Consider the following 18,735-nt stretch of genomic DNA (forward strand, 5'->3'; position numbering starts at 1 on the left):
TCTCTCTCCCACTCTGTCCCTTTATGGTCAAATTAAGATAAATAAGTAAATAAAGAAAGTTCAATAAAATAATTCTTAAAACTAAGGGGAAAAAAAGAAAAAGAAATAGAAACGTTTCCACTGGGAGACACGGACTTGGTGCCCAGGCCAACCTGAACACGCGGGCACGGTCGCACACGCCTGTAATCCCGGCTAATCGCGAAGCTGGGACAGGTGGGAGGCGTCAACACAGGACCCTGTCCAAATACCTCTCTGTTACTACCGCCCAGCCCCATGAAAGAAACAGAAACAACAGAACAGTAACAGACTGTGGGGTGGACACAGACAGAGCAGGCTTGGGAACCACTGCCCCCAGGCCTCGGCTTAAGTAAGGGTGAGCTTCAGTCCTAGAGATGGCGCCACCCCTGGGAGAAGCGCAACACTGCCCCCTCGGAGCATGTTCCCCGTCCCGCGGTTCTGAGGAGGCCTGGCTGGCACGGCTGGTGGGGTGACCAAGGGTTTCAAAACCCAACAGACAGACCCTTCCCTTGGAGGCCCTCAGTGGTGTGTGACGTGAGGAAACCTAGCCGAGTGTCACTGTCACTCCACAGAGTGCCTTCAGAGCTGTGGCTCTCGCCTGCCTCTCGAGAGTTACAGCCCAACGGTGGAAGAGACGAGTTGGAGGGAAGGGAGGGGACGACCGAGATGGCCCGGGTAAGGACAAGGCAGCCACAGGGTACTGACTCCGTGTGGCTTAACCAAGCTCCTTAAGTAAAATATAAGGAACATACTGGATTATTATTATTTTTAAAAGTTTGTGCTAAAGGGTGCGTGTGCTTGCTAGAAACAGAATCCTCCAGAAGGGGATGGCCATGCCAGAATCCTTTTCTCCATTTTCCGTTTGGATTTTGGGTATGAACACACACGTGACCGCCACGTTGTTGAAGCTGTAGGGTCTGGGACTTGAACTGAACAGTCGGCCGTGTGGGACACAGCACTTTAACCACCATGCCACGAGCTGGCTCTAGTTTGACTCTTTCGAGGGCTTCCCCCATGCACATAGCCAGCTTTTGGGCCCTGGCAAGCAGGGCTAACCTGAGGCCTTCTCTCTCCGAGGGGTCACCCACGTGTGTCCTCCCAGTCTTCTCCAATTGTGGCTAAATGATCCACCATAGCTCTCTCCAAACATGGCTCTTTGATCTGTAGCTTCTGATCTCAGGACCGAGGCTGGGGACTCGGGGACCATGTTCCTTAGGTCTGTGATCAACTTTGGAGACCTCCCGGGGAGCAAGGCCAGTCAGAGGCAGGTGGAGAAATCTCAAGAAAACAGCATTCTGGGTCCTGAACACCTGTGCTCTGCTGTGTTTGGCCACTGATGTGCGATCTCAACATCCCCGTCTCCTCGGTCACAACTGAGGGACGTGTGCTGACGTCAGAAAATGCTGCTGCGGTCATCAAAGGGAGCTTTCTGAGATGACTTGGCCCATCATTTAATACCGCATGGCCAATCATGGTTCGAGTCCTGAACCTGGCAGCTTGCTTGCTCTCTCTCTCTTCTCCTCTGGCAAAAAACCCATGTGAAAAAATAATAAAAAGTGAATAAAATAATTAAAAAAAAAAAAAAAAGCGAGATGGACTAATGGGACACGTGAGAAAACGAGGAAAACGTTAACTGTAATATCTAGGTGGCAGGACTGTGGGTGCCTACTTAAAAAATTCTTCCAGCTTTTCGGAATTCTGGAAAATAAAATCATTTAGACTATTGGAGGGCCGGCTGGTAAGGCGGCTGGATCCCACATGGTTGACTGCCGGTTTGAGTCCCAGAACTGGAGGCCTGACCAACATGCTGTGAGCCCATGTGTGCATGGCCCAAATCCCAGGAGTATAATGGAGGAAAGGGGGTTGCAGGGTGGCAACCCCACGTGGGGTTGCTTTTTCTCTGACTTTGGGGAGCTCATGAGCCCTACAGCAAACACTTAAAGACTTTGTGCCGTGTGCACCTACGGCACTTGCACAGAACGGAGGCACGTTCCTTGCCACACTTGGGCTCTCAGAGTTGGGGTCCCCAGCAGGGACCTTGGCCTTGACATGGGCGGTCAGCAACCAGGAGCAGCCTCTCCTGCCTAGCCCACCCCACCGCCGCCCTGTGCCAGCTGCACCACCCTGCTCTCGAGGCCTGGCCAGTTCCACAGGCCCTTTCTCTGAGGTCCTCCTGCATCCCTAATGCCCCCGGAGTCATGTGGGCGGATGCTGCTTTATAACCAGCAGCTCTGTGTGAAGGGGCGTCAAGGTAAGGCCAGGGCTATGGTCTCTCATGGAGAGGCCTCTTCTGACCCAGCTCCACCCAGAGGTCATACATGTTTCCGACCTCTGGTTCCACAACGCTGCACACCACCCCACCAGCAAAGGGCCTCTGCCTGCCCAGACTCAGCTCCGTGGCTGCTCCAAGCCCTTCCCATACTCCAAAGCTCCACCTTGCTCTCTGGGGCCTGCAGGGCCCGTCTCGGCCCAGCAGCTGCACCATGCCCACTCCTGCGGACCTGCTCCCTGCTCCTGCGCTGCCAGAAAGCAGAGTCTGGGTCTTCCGTCATTTTTGTCCCCATCACGCACGGTGAGGTACTCGATGCTGAGAAAATGCTGAAACTGACCGTCAAGTCCACCCAGGAGCTTCTCCCGTGCAAAACACTCATGCGGCTGTTCTGTTCCTGTGTCCTTCTCCCCTAGCAGGCGGGGTGCTCCTCCGAGGGCACCCCCAGGTCTCGTTAGTTTTGCCTACCCTGGGTGTCTACCTCGGCACCCAGCACAGACTAAGAGGGCGACAATGTCTGAACTAAGCCCAGGAAGTAGATGGGGGGAGATGTAGCCACCACCTAGAAAAGGACCCGTGAGAGGAACGCAAAGCAGGAAAAGCTCGGCTTCACCTTTCAGGCCAGGGTCGGCACACTTACCCTGTACGGGTCTAAGGGCTCTCCGGCCTCCAAGGCCATCGGGGGCCCTCTCATGGCCTGCTGCTGCAGAGGGAAAGCAGTCACACAGGCCACGCACACCCGGCCGTCTCTGCAGAAGCGGGTGGGCGGAGCCGGGCCCAGTCCATCTGACCATGCAGACCCCGGGCGAGTGGGTTCTGGAGCCCCACAGCTGGAGGGCTCCTGAAAACGAACTCCCCACTGTGAGCACTTGACAGAGCCAGGAAGGAAGCTCTGTGGGGACTCAGGTGTGAAAATGGCTGCATCCTGGGCAGTCGGTGAGTGCGTGTGAGCCACTCCGTACGCACAGCCCTCCGTGCCGTGAGGTGTCCAGTGCTGGCCGGACTCTGCTCAAGGGCGTGTAACAGCCACTCATATCTGCAAGTGTGTGCTTCCTCAGCACTTCACTCTGGGTCGAGTGTGTCTCTCGGGGTGTGCCTGGTGTCACCCTGTTGCTAGTTTCTGGGTTTAGAAAATTTGGAGTCTTAGGGCCAGCAAGTGGCGTGGTGGTTAAGGGCACTGGGCTCCCATATGGCTGACCACGGTTTGAGTCCTGGGCCTGGCAGCTTGCTTTCTTGCTTTCGCTTTCCCTCTCTCTCACTCTGTCAATCTCTGGTGAAATTAAAGTAAATAAATACAGTTAAACAAAACAATTCTTTAATAATAATAAAATTGGAGTCTTTTCTTTTCTTTTTTTTGGTTAGAGGGCACATGTATTCGCCAGAGAGGAGAAAGAACTCTCCCGCTGGGAACGGCTACATTGCAATCCCTTCTCCTCCATTTCCCCCTCTTGTCAGAATTTTGGGGATGTGTCACAGTGCCTGGCATGTTTCTCAAGTTGCTGGGTCTAGGACTCGAACTATGCCGTTGGCCCTGTGGGATCCGGCTGCCTTAGCCAGTAGGCCACAGAGCTGGGCCCCAAATTCGGAGCCTTCAGAGTCTGCCTTTTCGCCATTCTCCTGAATTCACTACTGCTCATCGCCAAACCCCTGGCCCCGGCCACAGTCCCCTGATGTGGAAGATCACACACGGTTTTTGGCTGGTCTCTTACCTAATCTCCCCGTACTCCGACCCTCCTGCTCTGACGTCACACTCTGGAGAGCACACTGTCCCTAAACCATCGGTGTCTCTTCTCTACCGTCAACTGGCTCACCCGTGCCCCGGCCCTGCCTTCGTGGTTGTCCAGCTGGAGTGCTGACCGGGTTTGTCTTGGGTGGTCCTGTCTGCCCTTCCTCAGTTCTGTGGGACGGGAGCTAGACGTGAACTGCAGCAGGCTAGCCCCTGCCAAGGGGCACTGGTGGGAAAGCCTCGCCTCCCTCCCTCCCTTTTCTGCTCTGGGTGATGTGAGCAGTGCAGGCTCCAACAGCAAGGGGACTCCTGGGTTTCCGAGGTCGAGTCTGGGGGAACGTGCTCCTGATCCTTGGGGGCAGAGAGAGCTGACAGCTGCAGCCCGCGGGCTCTCCGGACCCTCACTGGGTCGAGAGCCCTGGCCTGGCCCATGTGCTCCCTGGCTAGAGACTAGGCGTGGCCTCCTGCGGTGACCCCCCTCCAGGTAACGCCCTGCCCCTGCTCGCTCTCCAGCCTTCTCACACCTTCTGAACAACTGTGGACCTGGAGCGGCTTCCAAGCTACTTGCCAGCCTGGGCACGGACCCCAGACCAAAGCAGGGACCCGCTCTCAGCCTGTGCTGTCGCAGACTCCAGACTCCAACATACAGTAAAAAAGGACGGGATTGGGGAGAACGGAAGAGCAGCTAGCCGACAGAACCCCTGAGGGAGAGGACGCGCAGACACTGCTGTTCCCACTCCTGGGTGGCCTCCTGCTCCAACACCACCCGGCCCTTGCCTGCCTCTCTGTAAGACGCTGCTGCCTGCCGAGGGCCGCCTCCAGACCCAGGACGCGGGCTCTGCCCTAAGCCGGAATGTCCTCAGCAGCTGCTCCAGCCGCGACTCGTAGTCCTTCACTTCATGGCTCATTCTACGGAGATCTAGCGGAGGCCCCCTTCTCTTTCCTTTTGCCTTACACCCTCCAACTCCAACATATTCGCTTTCAATCTACTGGCATCGTCACGCCGCCCCATCCCCCAGACCCGATGACCTCAGCTCACGGAGGCTCTGAGCAGGCCCCGAAGGCCTCCAGGGAGCCGGCCCAGCTAAGCCTCCTCAGCCCTTCCCAGTTCCCCTCGCCCGCACTGCCCAGTCTGAATCGAGAAGTGTTGGGCCTCTTCGTGCGATGCCAACTGTACCATTGGGTTGCAGCGATAGGAGCTACAGAAAGGGTTGGAACCCGAATTCTCATTTCTCTTGTAACTGTCTAGCCAGGGGAGGGAAGTATGGAGGACTTTTTTTTAAAAAAAAAAATAAAGAATTATTTATTTATTTAATCCCATTTGTTGCTGTTATTTTTTAATCTTAATAGAGAGAGACAGAGAGACAGAGAAAGGGAAAGGGAGAAAGCAAGCCACCAGGTCCAGGACTCGAACCATGGTTGCCCATGTGGGAATCCAGAGCCTTTAATCACCAAGCCACCTGCTGACCCCAGACAGAGGACCTTTAACCCTCTGGATTTAGTTAACTGGTGGCTCTGCTGTGCACAGGAGGAAAGGAGCCCTACAGTTCACGTCTCCCTTCTTAGGAAGAGGCTGAAACTGCCTCAAGACAGGCCGGAAGGAAAGAACAGCCTCAACTACAAGCAGTTTCCATTTAACCACGTTCACCATCTTTGAGTGAAGGAAGAGGTTCTAGTCTCTTAATTAAAGAGGAGGCTATTCCTAAAAGAACATAAGTAACTAAATTTTTAAAAATTTATTACTATTATTATTTTTTTTAATTTGTTACAGGGCTTGTGCATTCACCAGAGAGAGAAGAAAAAAAAAAGACGGTAAAAAAGCAAGCTGTCAGGTCCAGGTCTTGAACTACGGTTGATCATGTGGGAGTCCAGTACCTTAACCACTATGCCACCTGCTGGCCCCACTCTCTAAATTTTAATTTTTTTTTTTGAGAAGTGTTTGCTATAGGGCATGTGCACCCACTAGAAAGACAGAGAGACAGAAAGCGAGAAATCACCCCCCGGGGGGCGGGGTGGCCACGCCGCAATCCCTCCTCCTCCAGTCTCCTCTCGGGATCTTGGGCACGCACTCACATGCGCCCGGCGTTGAGTTTAAGCCACCGGGTCCGGGACTCGAACCAGTTGACTACATGGGAGTTCAGCGACATAGCCATTACACTAACTGCTGGTCCCCTAAATTTGAATCTTAAAGCAAAGAGAGCAACTTTCAAAAAGTTTGGAAAATAATACAAATGCTGGGCCTATTCTGGGGACTATGACACAGAGGTGGGGGCGCTCCAGGTGAGACTGCTGCAGTGTGCAAGCCGGTTCCTCTTCTTGGAGAGCAGGGCCCTGACTTATCTGTCCCACGAGCCCCTTCTGTCCTCGTCCCCCCACCCCCCAGCGCTGTGAGGTCGAGTTATGAAGCCTGGTCTGGTCTGGCTCCCCCTGCGGACACCTCTCCTGTGCGCGCCCTCTCAGTCTCCCCAGCGCGCCCAGGCCATAACCCTGCAACTCTGTCAGCAGTGTCTGTCCCGACTTGCAATTTGGGTAGTTACTGCACACAGTCCTATGGTCTCAACTCTCAGAACCAAGTTCTACGGCACTAAAAGTTATACTTCAGGGTTTCTGAACAGTTAAAATGTCTCACGAAGCAAAGCATTATGTTTTCGGAACAAAGACCTTGATACATTTCTATACATTTCACAGAAAACCCAGTAAGTCCCTCTGTCTAAACACTGAAGTCCCACGGGAGGTATTATTCTAAAAATTGCCATTTTCACTTTACATCAACCTCCGTCACTGTCAGCTACAGGTCAATATAAACCGCCACAAATGAAGAAATCACAAATGTGTCTTTTGAACAACAGGGAAAGACCGAGCCTGAACTCTCCAGGTGGAAATCGTGCAGTAACCAAGAGGGACACACTCCATCTCTCTCTTCAGCACCCTCTGGGTTCCAGCCCATCCTCTCATCAGCGTGAACACGTATGACCTCAGTCCACGTACCTGGCGAGTTTAAGATCTGTATCCCGGCTGGAATCTAGCGGTCTCTTCAAAGATGAGCTCTTTCAGCTTCTCCTTAGGCAAGTCATCCAATTCCATGTCGAACTTGAATGGTGCTTCAGCGACGGGCTTTAAGGAAAACCAAACATGTCAGAGTCCGAAGCTGTCCGAACCCGGCTAAGGCAGACGTTTATGGCCCTCGAAGTGACTATGGCTTAGGGTCGAAAGGGCATACGCCGGCTCTGCTGCGTCATAAAAGCACTCTCCTCATGCCACACACTTAATACACAGACTGGAAGCAGCTGGTTCCTCAGTGAGCTTTGGAACTTAGCACCAATCGCAGAACAATTTGTGAGTGTTTTAAGGGTGCTCAGCAGTGCAGTGACAGGAACAGATCGGCGCTGTTGCAGGGCGTGGTGTGTTTATAACATCAGAACCCACGGTAGCAAAATAAACCGTAGTATCTTCATACAAAGAAAATAGAGCTGTCTGAGGCTTCGAGAAGTTTAACATCGTGGGGAAATGCCCACATCTGGTTAAAGAGAACAAACTACTGTGTTTCTAAAATTTAGGTAGAGTAATGTAAGGCAGAAAAAGATACATGCCAAAATTCTGACCGCGGTAACTGTAACCATCTTATAAAGTGATCTGTCTTACCTTGTTCTCTAAGTGTTCTTTTTAATTTTTTGCAGCACTCAATAAATAGTAAGGAAACTACTTAAACAAAACAACTGTCTATACTTAGATCAAAGAATGCCTCCTTGTTTCTTACTCAATGACATCATTCAACCCACATTACATTTTGATTTTTTTTTAAGAGATTTTTGCTATAGGGCGCTTATGCTCACCAGAGAGACAGAGAGAGAGAAAGCAAGAAACTACCCCCGGGGGGATGGCCATGCTGCAATCCCTCCTCCCCCATTCTCCTGTCGGGATCTTGGGCACGTACGCACATGCCCCGGTGTGCCCGGCGTGAGTTTTAAGTCGCCGCATCTGGGGCTTGGTCTGAGGTCGACTACGTGGCAGTCCAGAGGTAATCGTTACGCCACCTGCGGGTCCCCTCGGTCTGCAATGCAATGTTACAGACTAAGCCCCCAGAGACTCAGTTGTCCGTCAGTGGCTGCAGGGACCTCCCAAGGGCCTTTCCCATGTAACAGGAAGCCTGTAGGGAAGGAGGCCTGGACTCCAAACTGCGCACTATGCTCCCACCACACGAAAGGTAGAAGGGTTCAAGTCCATAGGGAGGAAAAAACAGCCCTCCCGAAGGACAGCTCTGTATTTAGGGTCATACTGGTGTCCCACACATGTCACCTTCTGCCCCAGCTCGCTGAGGCTTAGGAGACCCCTAGCTCACCGGCTGGGAAGAGCCCCTAACCCGTTCCCACTGCTCCCACGTTCCTGACAACTTTGTAGGTACCTCTGAAAGAGATCTCAATAGTCTCTGTGGGGAGGGAGTGGGCACGGAGGGGAAGTTGTTCAGTAAATACTTCCTCTTCTTTTTTTGAGAGGTTTTCGCTATAGGGTGCGTGTGCTCGCCAGACAGAGAGAGACAGACAGACAGAAAGTGAGAAATCATCCCCCGGGGGGATGATGGCCACACCGCAATCCCTTCTCCTCCATTCTCCTCTCAGGATCTTGGGCACGCATGCACACGTCCCGGGTCCAGGACGCGAACCGCGGTTGACTACGTGGGAGTCCAGCGACATAGTCATTACGCCAACTGCTGGTTCCCAATACTTCCTCTTCTTGACATCTATCTTCTCGTTATCAGCTCGTTTTAGCCTCCAGAGTGAACTTTTCCTTTCCTTTCCTTTTCCCTCCCTAATTGGGACAGACCACATTTGTTTTCCCTCTTTTAAAAGGACAAGGCTTTATTCTCCAGGCACCGAAGACTCAACTAGAGCAATTCAAGCTTCGAACTCACATTGTATTTCCCTTTGTTCTTCTCTAGAGAATAAATGTGAATGCACAGAGGAACCCGAGAACCAAGGCGCCGGGCCTGTCCGGGGGAGAACCTGACACGCGAGATCTCCCCTTAGCTCCTGCCTGCTCTGAGGAGCCACCACGCCCATCTCTGGCCTCATCACTTCTCACAACAGGCTGTGTCCCTGCCTCCAGGGAACTGTACAGCAGACATGGCGTCACCAGGCCCCGGTGAGCTGGCTAGGCAGCCTCCTCCTCCTCGCTGCGTGTGCTCCCTCAGCAGGATGGCCACCCACCTCCTCTCCCTCAGGCCGGCACACTGCTTCTCCCCTCCGCAGACCACGACAAGGGTCTCTGCCCTGCTCCCGCCCTCCCTGTGCTCCACACTGGAGCAGCCATCCTCCTCTCTCCTTTCCCTGGGCCCACCTGCTGCAGGCAACCTGGAGGATGAGGACTCTTCTGAGGTCACCTGGAGGGGCTTCAAACTGTGCCCCACAGCCCGAGCTCTCAAGGCAGCAGAGGTGAGTGTGATGGGAAGGCCAGGTAAAGCCCCACACCTGCCAGGACAGTCGGCAGGACATGGGTGTGCCAGTCTGCTGCTGCGACATCCCTGAAGCAGCAGCGGGGGCTCAGGCTCTTACCTCGTCACTTGGGTCATAATACTGCTCCAGATACGGGTGGGCCAGAGCCTGTTCCACTTCAATCCTCTTGTGAGGGTTGAACGTCAACATTTTGTCCAGTAAGTCCAGAGCTACGAGACGTGAGAGTAGAAGGAATAATTGCTGAAATACTTTCATTTCCTGTTTCAATAAACTGACCCCCAAACAATCCCACGCAGCATCGCGGTAGGAGAGCAGCCAGTACAGGGAACGCCTCTCAGACCTCGGTTCCCGTGATACTGTGTAAAGGCAGGTGCCGACTACCGGACAGTCACAGAATACAGTGTTCAGAAAGGCGACAAGACCAAGTAAGGGCTGAAAGCGGAAGAGTGGGGTTCACAGCCAGGTCTGCCTACAAAATCTACAGTCCTACACCACGACTCTTCTTTACGGGTATCAAAAGCAAATGTTTATGTATGAACACATCTCAGATCGAATCCAAAGTCCTCTTTGCAATCGTCAATTTGGCTCTGAGTACACAGGAGAGGCCTGCAATGTCACAGAAGGAAATAGGTTTCTCCCTCCAGCTCCTCGTTAAGTATCGTGGGTTACCACAGTGCCCTGGCCTAGCCTAGAGATTAGACTGTTTCTGTCAGACCCAAAGCTACAAGGATGCCCTCAACCTGATCAGTAGGCCAGCACTGAGTGACCTTTCAGGAGCACAGCAGCAGGAGCAAGCTAGCAGCTCACAGCTCACTCAGCCGCTGGTCCCTGCAGCTCGTGTCCAAACCCCACTGCTCCAGCCATGAGGACGGTCAAAGGGCCTGGCCTAGGCACAGCTGAGACAAGGGTGGAGAGAAATGTGAAGAAACATGCCCAGGAGTGGATGTCAACAAGAACGAATGCGTGCAAAGGGGTTTCTTTTAAAAACATACAATGGGGAACCAGCAGTTAGCGTAATGGCTATGTCGCTGAACTCCCACATAGTCGACCGCGGTTCACGTCCTGGACCTGGTGGCTTAAAACTCACACCGGGTGCATATGCGTGCATGCCCCAGATCCCGAGAGGAGAATGGAGGAGAAGGCATTGTGGCTTGACCATCCCCTCTGGGGGGTGATTTCTCGCTTTCTGTCTCTCTCTCTGTCTGTCTGTCTGGCGAGTGCACGCACCCTATAGCAAAAACCTCTCCAAAAAACCCCAAAAAAAAAACAAACAAAAAAAAACAGTGGGGGCCAGCAGGTGGCGTGGTGGTTAAGGGCGCCAGATTCCCACATGGCTGACTGCAGTTCGAGATCAAAGGCTTGCTTTCTTTCTCCCTCTCGTGTCAAATTAAAATAAAGAAATAAAAAGTTAAATAAAATAATTCTTAAAAACAAACAAACAAACAACAATGTTGCTGGCCCGATGGTTAAGGGCACTAGACTCCCACACGGCTGACCACGGCTTGAGTCCCGGACCTGGCAGCCTGCTTTGTCACTCTCCCTTTGTCTTCCTCACTGTGCCCCTCTCTGGTCGAATTAAAACATAAATAAAGTTAAAATAGAAAATAATTCTCTAAATTTAAAAAAATACAATTTTGGACTAGCAGATGGTGTAAAGGTCACATCACTGGACTTGCACATAGACGACTGTGGTTTAAGTACCAGACCCTGCAGCTTAAAACTCACAGCGGGTGCACGTGTGCCCGAAATGCCACGAGGAGAAGGGAGAAGGGATTATGGCGTGGCTATCCCCCCTCAGGGGTGATTTCTCACTTTCTGTTTCTCTGCTTCTGTATCTCTGGTGAGTGCGCATGCCCTATAATAAAAATCTCAAAAGGAAGAAAATGTTTACGGGGCCAGCAGGTAGTGTGGTGGTTAAAGGTTCTGGATTCCCACATGGCCGGCTGCAGTTCGAGTTCCGGACCTTGAGGCTTGCTTTTTTGCTTTCCCTTTCTCTCTCTGGTCAAATGAAAAAAAAAAACCTACAAACAAACAAACAAAAAACAAATGGAATTAAATAAATAACTCTTAAAAACAAATAAAGAAAAAAAAAATTAACTTCTTTTACGTAATGAAATTCAGACCAGAAGTTTCCTATTTAAACAGTAGGGCATTTCTTCAAATTAGATTCTAAGAGCCTGAGCCAGCCAGGTGGCATGGAGGTTAAGGAAGCTACATCCCACACAATCAAATACATGGTTCCAGGCCCAGACCTGATGGTTAAAAGACAAGCTGGGTGGGACCAGCAGGTGGCATGGTGACTAAGGCACTGGACACTCTCACATGGCTGATCACAGTTCAAATCCCGAACTCGGTGGCTTGCTTTCTCACTTTCCCTCTCTCTTGCTCTCTATCTCTGGCCAATTTAAAATAAATGAACAAATAAAATAGAATTAAAAAAAGAATTTTATGTATATATCTGTGTGTGAGTGAATAAATATATATTATATATGTATATATAAAAATAAAAAGAAAAGAGAAACAAGCTGGGAGAGTGTGCCTGTGTGCCCAAGATCCCGAGATGACAATGGAGAAGGGACTGCAGTATGGCCACCCCCGAAGGGCGCTTTCTTTCTTTTTCTGACTCCGCGGAGTGTACATACCCTATGGCAAATAAACAAACAAAACAAAACAAAAAGCCAGTAATCTCTACATTGTGTTTTAAATGTATTTGTGCTTCTGTGCACGTTTCCAATTCACATGGATGTACTTTTAGGAAAGGCTCAGGGAGGAGGATCTGGCTGGGACTGGAGCAGAGTCTGAGCAGCTAAGAGGTGCTCTTCAGGCCTGCAGCCACAACGCGGGTTCACAGGTCCATGGGCTGGCAGGTTGGGGAGGCAGCCCTTGCAGGGCCAGGACAATGTAGCACAGTGGTCAAGAACTCAGGTACCTCGGGCTCAAATCCACCTCCACCAAATACGTGGGAGACCTGTGTACAAGAGACATGCTTCCCTTGACCCAAACTTGTTGGTTTTAAGTCGGAAAATGCTTTAAGATGATTGGATGTTTTGCAGCTTAAGTATTTTTTATTTTTGGAGAGGTTTTTGCTATAGGGCACATGTGCTTGCCAGAAAGACAGAGACAGAGAGACAGAAAGCGAGAAATCACCCTCTTGGGGGGGGGACGGCCATGCCGCAATCCTTTCTCCTCCATTCTCCTCTCAGGATCTTGGGCACGCGCACACACACGCGCCCAACGGGAGTTTAAGCCACCGGGTCCGGGACTCAAACCGCAGTCTACTACATGGGAGTCCAGAGACATAGCCAACTGCTCGTCCCTGCAGCTTAAGTATTTCTAAAACAGATTTGTTAGTTCCTTCAAGTTAAATTCTAGGCCCTTAAACCTTCAGCAGAAATTTCAAAATAAGACAGCCGTTCTTCCCCTGAACATTTGAAAAATAAGGGCCTCTCCAGCCTTCTTGTACAACAAGTGTTACTACTGCATTATCTGCAGCTACAGAAAGCGAAAGGGACAGAAACGGGAAGCAGCTGGCAGGTGCCCGGCCCCCACCTCCCACATCACGTGGCGATTTGCAGGCATCACCCGGACAGCGGGACTCAGGGCTGTCTGTGCACGTGCTTGCTTGGACACGGGGTCTGCGTCCCCTGAAGACTAGCGTCTCTGTGGCCACGACTGTACGGGGCCATTCTGCCTCCTTGCTGCCTCCCAGCCTCCCACACCTTTTCAAACTTCAGAGTCCAGAGCAACCTGACTTCCACCCTTTCTTCTGATCCCTCAGCCTTTTCTCCTTCCTGTATCAACCGGGATTCCAGGAGGGGACGACTGGTGAGGGGATCAGGGGGCTCTCCAGGTAGACCTCTCTTCAGGCAGACGTCACCTGACTGGCAAAAACGCCAATCCTGGATCAACACTGTGGCCTGTCACTTCCATCCTCAACTCAAGTTTCCGAGCACGGCTAGAGAAAAAGACCCAGCAGCAAAACACGCCACTGCGTTAGCACTTGAATTCGCTGACCGCAGACCCCTTACACTTGTAAGAGTTACTGAGGGTCAGTTTTGAAAGGGACTTAACTTAGCTCAAATAACCGCTCAAGCACTTTTCCCGAGCAAACCGCTGTGCTCAGCATGCAGCAGAAACACGCCAAGTATGTTTCACTTGGTTGCCCCAGAGCATCACAAAGGCACAGTGTTGTGGGCTGGATTTAAGGAAGTGAGTACTCGACTGCTTCGAGGACACCTCTGTGCAGCTTGTGGTTTTCAGCTGTGAGGGCACGGTAGTGACAGCGCATCACTACAGAGAACAGCGTGAAGGACACCTCGGAAGTCGTGGGAAAACAGGTTTAACCTCATGGACACCTTAAAGGGATCCTGGAGACTTCAGGGGTCTAAGGAGCACACTTTTAAGGACTATCATGTGACAAAAACACAAGATGTCCAATCTCATCAAGACCCTCAAGAGGGACCAGCAGTTAGTGTAATGGCTATGTTGCTGGACTCCCACGTAGTCGACTGCAGTTTGAGTCCTGGACCCGGTGGCTTAAACTCACGCTGGGCACATGTGCGTGCGTGCCCAAGATCCTGAGAGGAGAATGGAGGAGAAGGGATTGCAGCGTGACCATACCCTCTGGGGGGTGATTTCTTGCTTTCAGTCTCTCTGTTGTTCTGGAGAGTGCACGTGCCCTATAGCAAAAATCTCTCCAAAAAAAAAAAGAAAGAAAGAAAAGAAAGACCCTTAAGAGTTCCATGAAAGCCTTGGACAACCCCTCCTCTACTCTAAGATTCTACCCCAATTGCACAATTTGAATTATGCCCTTTCTGCCAACTGACCCTCATTACTCTCAACAGATCTTTCTATTTTTTAGAGGTTTTTGCTGTAGAGCATGTGTGCTCTCCAGAGACAGACAGATAAAGACGCAGACAGACACAGTGAGAGGGAAAGTGAGAAATTATCCATGAGGATGGACACACTGCAATCCCTTCTCTCCAGTTTTCTCTCTAGATTTTGGGCACATATGTAAGCAAATGCATGCGCCTGGCATGTTTTTCAAGCCGCCAGGACCGGGACTTGAACTGCAAACTGGGGCATGCTGCCTTAGTGAACTGAACCATCATGCCACTGGTTGGTCTAGTATATGCTTTTCAAACATTAGGTTATCTGAGACATGGAGACAAGACTTCTTTCATAAACTGCATTTTAAATACAAATGAGGAGGGACCAGCAGTTGGCATAATGGCTATGTCGCTGGACTCCCATGTAGTCAACCATGGTTCAAGTCCCGGACCCGGTGGCCTAAACCCACGCCGGGCGTGTGTGCATGCGTGCCCAAGATCCCGAGAGGACAATGGAGGAGAAGGGATGGTGGCGTGGCCATCCTCCCTGGGGGGTGATTTCTTGCTTTCTGTCTATTTCTGGTGGGTGAATGCAACTTATAGCAAAAACCTCTCCCAACAAACAAACAAACAAATAAACAAAGGGGGAGAAGTAACAGAATCCTCAGCTTTCCTCACTGACCGTCACCCGTTGGTTTGCCTGTAGTGTCCCCTTGTCCCCTAGTCATGTCACACTGCGCTCACTATGGGAGAGCTCTCAGGCTCGCTCTTGCTCTGGGCTGTGCTGGGGAATGATGACATTGGCTTGGCCACAGGGACTGGTCAGGGGCAGGCACAGCAGCCATGAAGGGACCATGAGAATCTGCACTGCACCTAGGAGTGAAACCATCAGGATCACGCCCTGAACCTACGGCTGCCGGTGGTCTTTGTGCCACCACCAGAAAAGGGGCTGGGTGACAGTGAGGAGAGCCTAGAGGAAGGCAATGCTGAGGATAGCACTCCAGACTCCAGTGGAGGGGCTGGGACCATGAACTCAGTGCTACTGGGCATTTCTGTTACGAGGGCCAGCAAATCCGCTATGTGGAACCGAGACGGCCTCAACAGCTCACCCACCGCACCTGTCTTCTAATGACCCACCCAAGCTCCCTCACTCGCCCACTAACTATGGCTAAGCTTTTGACATACATCTTCTAATTGTTCCCTGTGTATTTCCCTTTGCACAGCTGAAATCATACTATAATGCTTTGTTTTCCTGCAGTAAATATTGCTCATTAGTTATTTCCCAACACTATTAACACTTGATAAAACTCACTGTTAGTGGTTCCAGAATATTCCTTCTAGCAGATGTATTGTAACTTACTCAACTATCTGATTGACATTTGGTGTTTAGTTTATTTCTAATGCCTAATAGTTGTCAAAATTAATGTGACTCAGGCCACCAGATGGCATGCTGGTTAAGGCACTAGATTCCCACAGGACCAACCATGATCTGAGTCCTGGATACGGCAGCTTAAAAATCACACTACGCCGGGACCAGCAGATGGCGTAATGGATATGTCGCTGGACTCCCACATAGTCAACCGTGGTTCGAGTCCCGGACCCAGTGGCTTAAACTTACACTGGGCACGTGTGCGTGTGCGCCCAAGATCCTGAGAGGAGAATGGAGGAGAAGGGATTGCAGCGTGGTCATCCCCACCAGGGGGTGATTTCTAGCTTTCTTTCTCTCTGTTGTTCTGGCAAGTACATGCACTCTATAGCAAAAACTCCCCCCCCCCCCAAAAAAAAAAATCACATTGGGCACCTGTACATATATGCCCAAAATCCTGAGAGGAGACGGGATTGTGGCACGGCCGTGTCCCCCTCAGGGGGGGATTTATCATTTTCCCTCTCTCTGTCTCTGGCAAGTGTATATGCCCTATGGTAAAAACACTGAAAAAAAAAAATGTATGTGACTCAAATCAAATTCTGAAACGCTATCCATGAAAGTTCTCTTCCTGTATGTCTCATCTCCGTATTTCTTATGAATTGTGTCTTGTCCTTTGCTCATATTTGCCCACTGAGGCCTCAAGTTTATCTCTGCCACTGATACACTAATAATCATGACACTAGTATTAATTCACTTAGCGCTCTTAATTACCCTCTGACCCGGAACTCCAATTCGCACCAATGTTGAGATGAGGAAATCATCAAGCAGAGGTTAAATAACTGACTACAGTCAAGGATGCCAAGAAATGGACTCTGGTTTGAAGTCAGAAGCGAATCCCAGAGCCCAGGAGGACACAGCCACTGTGTAGAGCTCCTGCCCACACCCAACCTGATCATTTCCGTGTAAACCTCTTACATGATCAGCACTACTTTCTCCACATTTGTTTTCTTCATTGTTATTTATTTTGTTTGAGGGCATGTGTCCTTGCCTGAGAGAGCCGGCGAGGGGGCGAACGGATAGGCCACGACACTGTCTGCTGCAGCTCTCCCTTCTGGGATTTCGGGCATGCACAGCTAGAGTGCTCTCCAGGCTGACAGGTGTGGGACCTGTAGAGTACACTTGCCAGAGAGACAGAGAGGCTGGGAGGGAGGCAGGGGAGGAGAGGGAGGCAGAGAGAGAAGAAAACCGCTCTCTAGTGAGGTGTGGCCACGCCAAATACCATCTCTGTTTTTCCATCGTGGCAAGATTTGGAGCACACACATGTGCCTCGTGTGTTTTCCAATCTGCCAGGGCCAGGATGGGAACCATAGCTGGGATCCAGCTCCCTTAACCACCAGGCTACAGGGCTGGTGCACTTTGCGTGTCTGTAAAGCTTAGTTAGGAAGGTAGTCTTTTTCCATGTCCAGATCAGAAAAATATTGAACACTCTAAATATTGTTAGTTTTTAACAGTGCAATTTTTAAAAGAGTATTTAATCATCGATTCTTTTGGAATTCATTTTAACGTGTGAGTCATGAGTTAAACGGATTATCTTCCAAACAGCTATTCAACTAGCTTAGTACCATCTGCTGAATAATAATCATTTCTTCCCCCTCACTGGAGTCATCCTGGAGAGAATCCTAAGCTAAGACTCCTTTGAAGAAGAAGCTACACTACTACTGGTGAAAGGGACTTGGCAATTAAAAATTTCCAACAAACAAGAAAAATAATGTTCGATCTCACTCTTAATTAAAGAAAAACAAATTAAATGTCATCCCCCCCCCACCTTGGTTGGCAGGCCCAGAAGTTCAATACCCAGAACTGGTGAACAAGACATGTGACAGAATTGCCAAACTGCCCTCCAGAGACTCAACCGATTTACGCTGCACCAGCTCTCTCTGAGAACATCCGCTCCCCACAGCCTGGCCACTAAGCTATCCCTTTCTGATGTCTGTCACTGTGACAGGGAAAGGGGACTACTGAGCTTCCAATAGTCTCCTCCTATAATGAGTACCTTCTCCTACATATATAAAATTTTTTTTTTTTTGAGACGTTTTTGCTGTAGGGTGCATGTGCTCACCAGAAAGAGACAGACAGAAAGATAGAAAGCAAAAAAACACCTGCAGGGGGTATGGCCACGCCGCAATCCCTTCTCCTCCATTCTCCTCTCGGGCTCTTGGGCACACACGCACACGTGCCTGGCATGAGTTTAAGCCACCAGGTCCAGGACTCGAACCGTGGTTGACTACATGGGAGTCCAGCAACGTAGACATTACGCCAATTGCTGGTCCCTCTTTTCCTATATTTATGAGACATCCCATGTCCTTTTCTTTGAACTGTCATTACTAGACCTAGAAGTGCCAGTGTTTCAGCTTGAGGGTTGACTCTCTTGAGTTCCTGAAGGTCTTCTGTTCACTGTCTTATGTCATTCTCATATAAATCTAGACCATCAGTTCTCTGAGGCAGGTTATTCATTTATTGTTTTTGGAGAGAGAGATTTTTGCGATAGGGTATGTGTGGCTGCCAGGGAGACAGAAGGCAAGAAATCAATCCCAGGGAGGATGGTCACACCACAATCCATCTCCATTCTCCTTGTGGGATTTTGGGTACACATGAACACGTGCCCGGCGTGTTTTAGGCTGCTGGGTCTAGGACTCAAACCACGGTCGACTATTGTGGGAGTCCAGCGACGTAACCATTATGCCATCTGCTAGTCGCAAGTTTTTTTTTTTTTTTAAGAATTTTTTTTTTTAACTTTATTTACTTATGTTTTTAAAATCTGACCAGAGATGGACAGAGCGAGAGAGAGAGAGAGAAAGAGGACAAGTGAGAAAGCAAGCCACCAGGTCGGGACTCGAACTGCGGTCAGCCATGTGGGAGTACCACATCGTTAACCACCACACTATCTGCCGGCCCCGGTCCCAAGGTTTTCAATCTCTCTCTCACTGCTGGTTCTATATCCAGAGCCACAGAAGACTTCTTAGCACAGAACAGATACTCAAATCTATTTATTTAATGAATGAATGTATGAAGTTGAC

General features: G+C 50.5%; 1 protein-coding gene across 1 annotated transcript in view; it reads right to left on the reverse strand.

Annotated features, from left to right (window-relative positions):
• The window catches only part of MAPK1 (mitogen-activated protein kinase 1), a gene marked incomplete at its 5' end in the record, with an annotated part of 45,118 nt that overhangs the window by 4,074 nt on the left and 22,309 nt on the right, over nt 1–18,735 (reverse strand). Inside the window, 2 exon segments of the mRNA XM_014586841.2 lie at nt 7,002–7,127; nt 9,563–9,672. Of these exon segments, the coding sequence (XP_014442327.1) occupies nt 7,011–7,127; nt 9,563–9,672 (227 nt within the window).

The sequence above is a fragment of the Tupaia chinensis genome, unplaced genomic scaffold, assembly GCF_000334495.1.
Source record: "Tupaia chinensis unplaced genomic scaffold, TupChi_1.0 Scaffold000024_1, whole genome shotgun sequence".
Taxonomy (NCBI): Eukaryota; Metazoa; Chordata; class Mammalia; order Scandentia; family Tupaiidae; genus Tupaia; species Tupaia belangeri.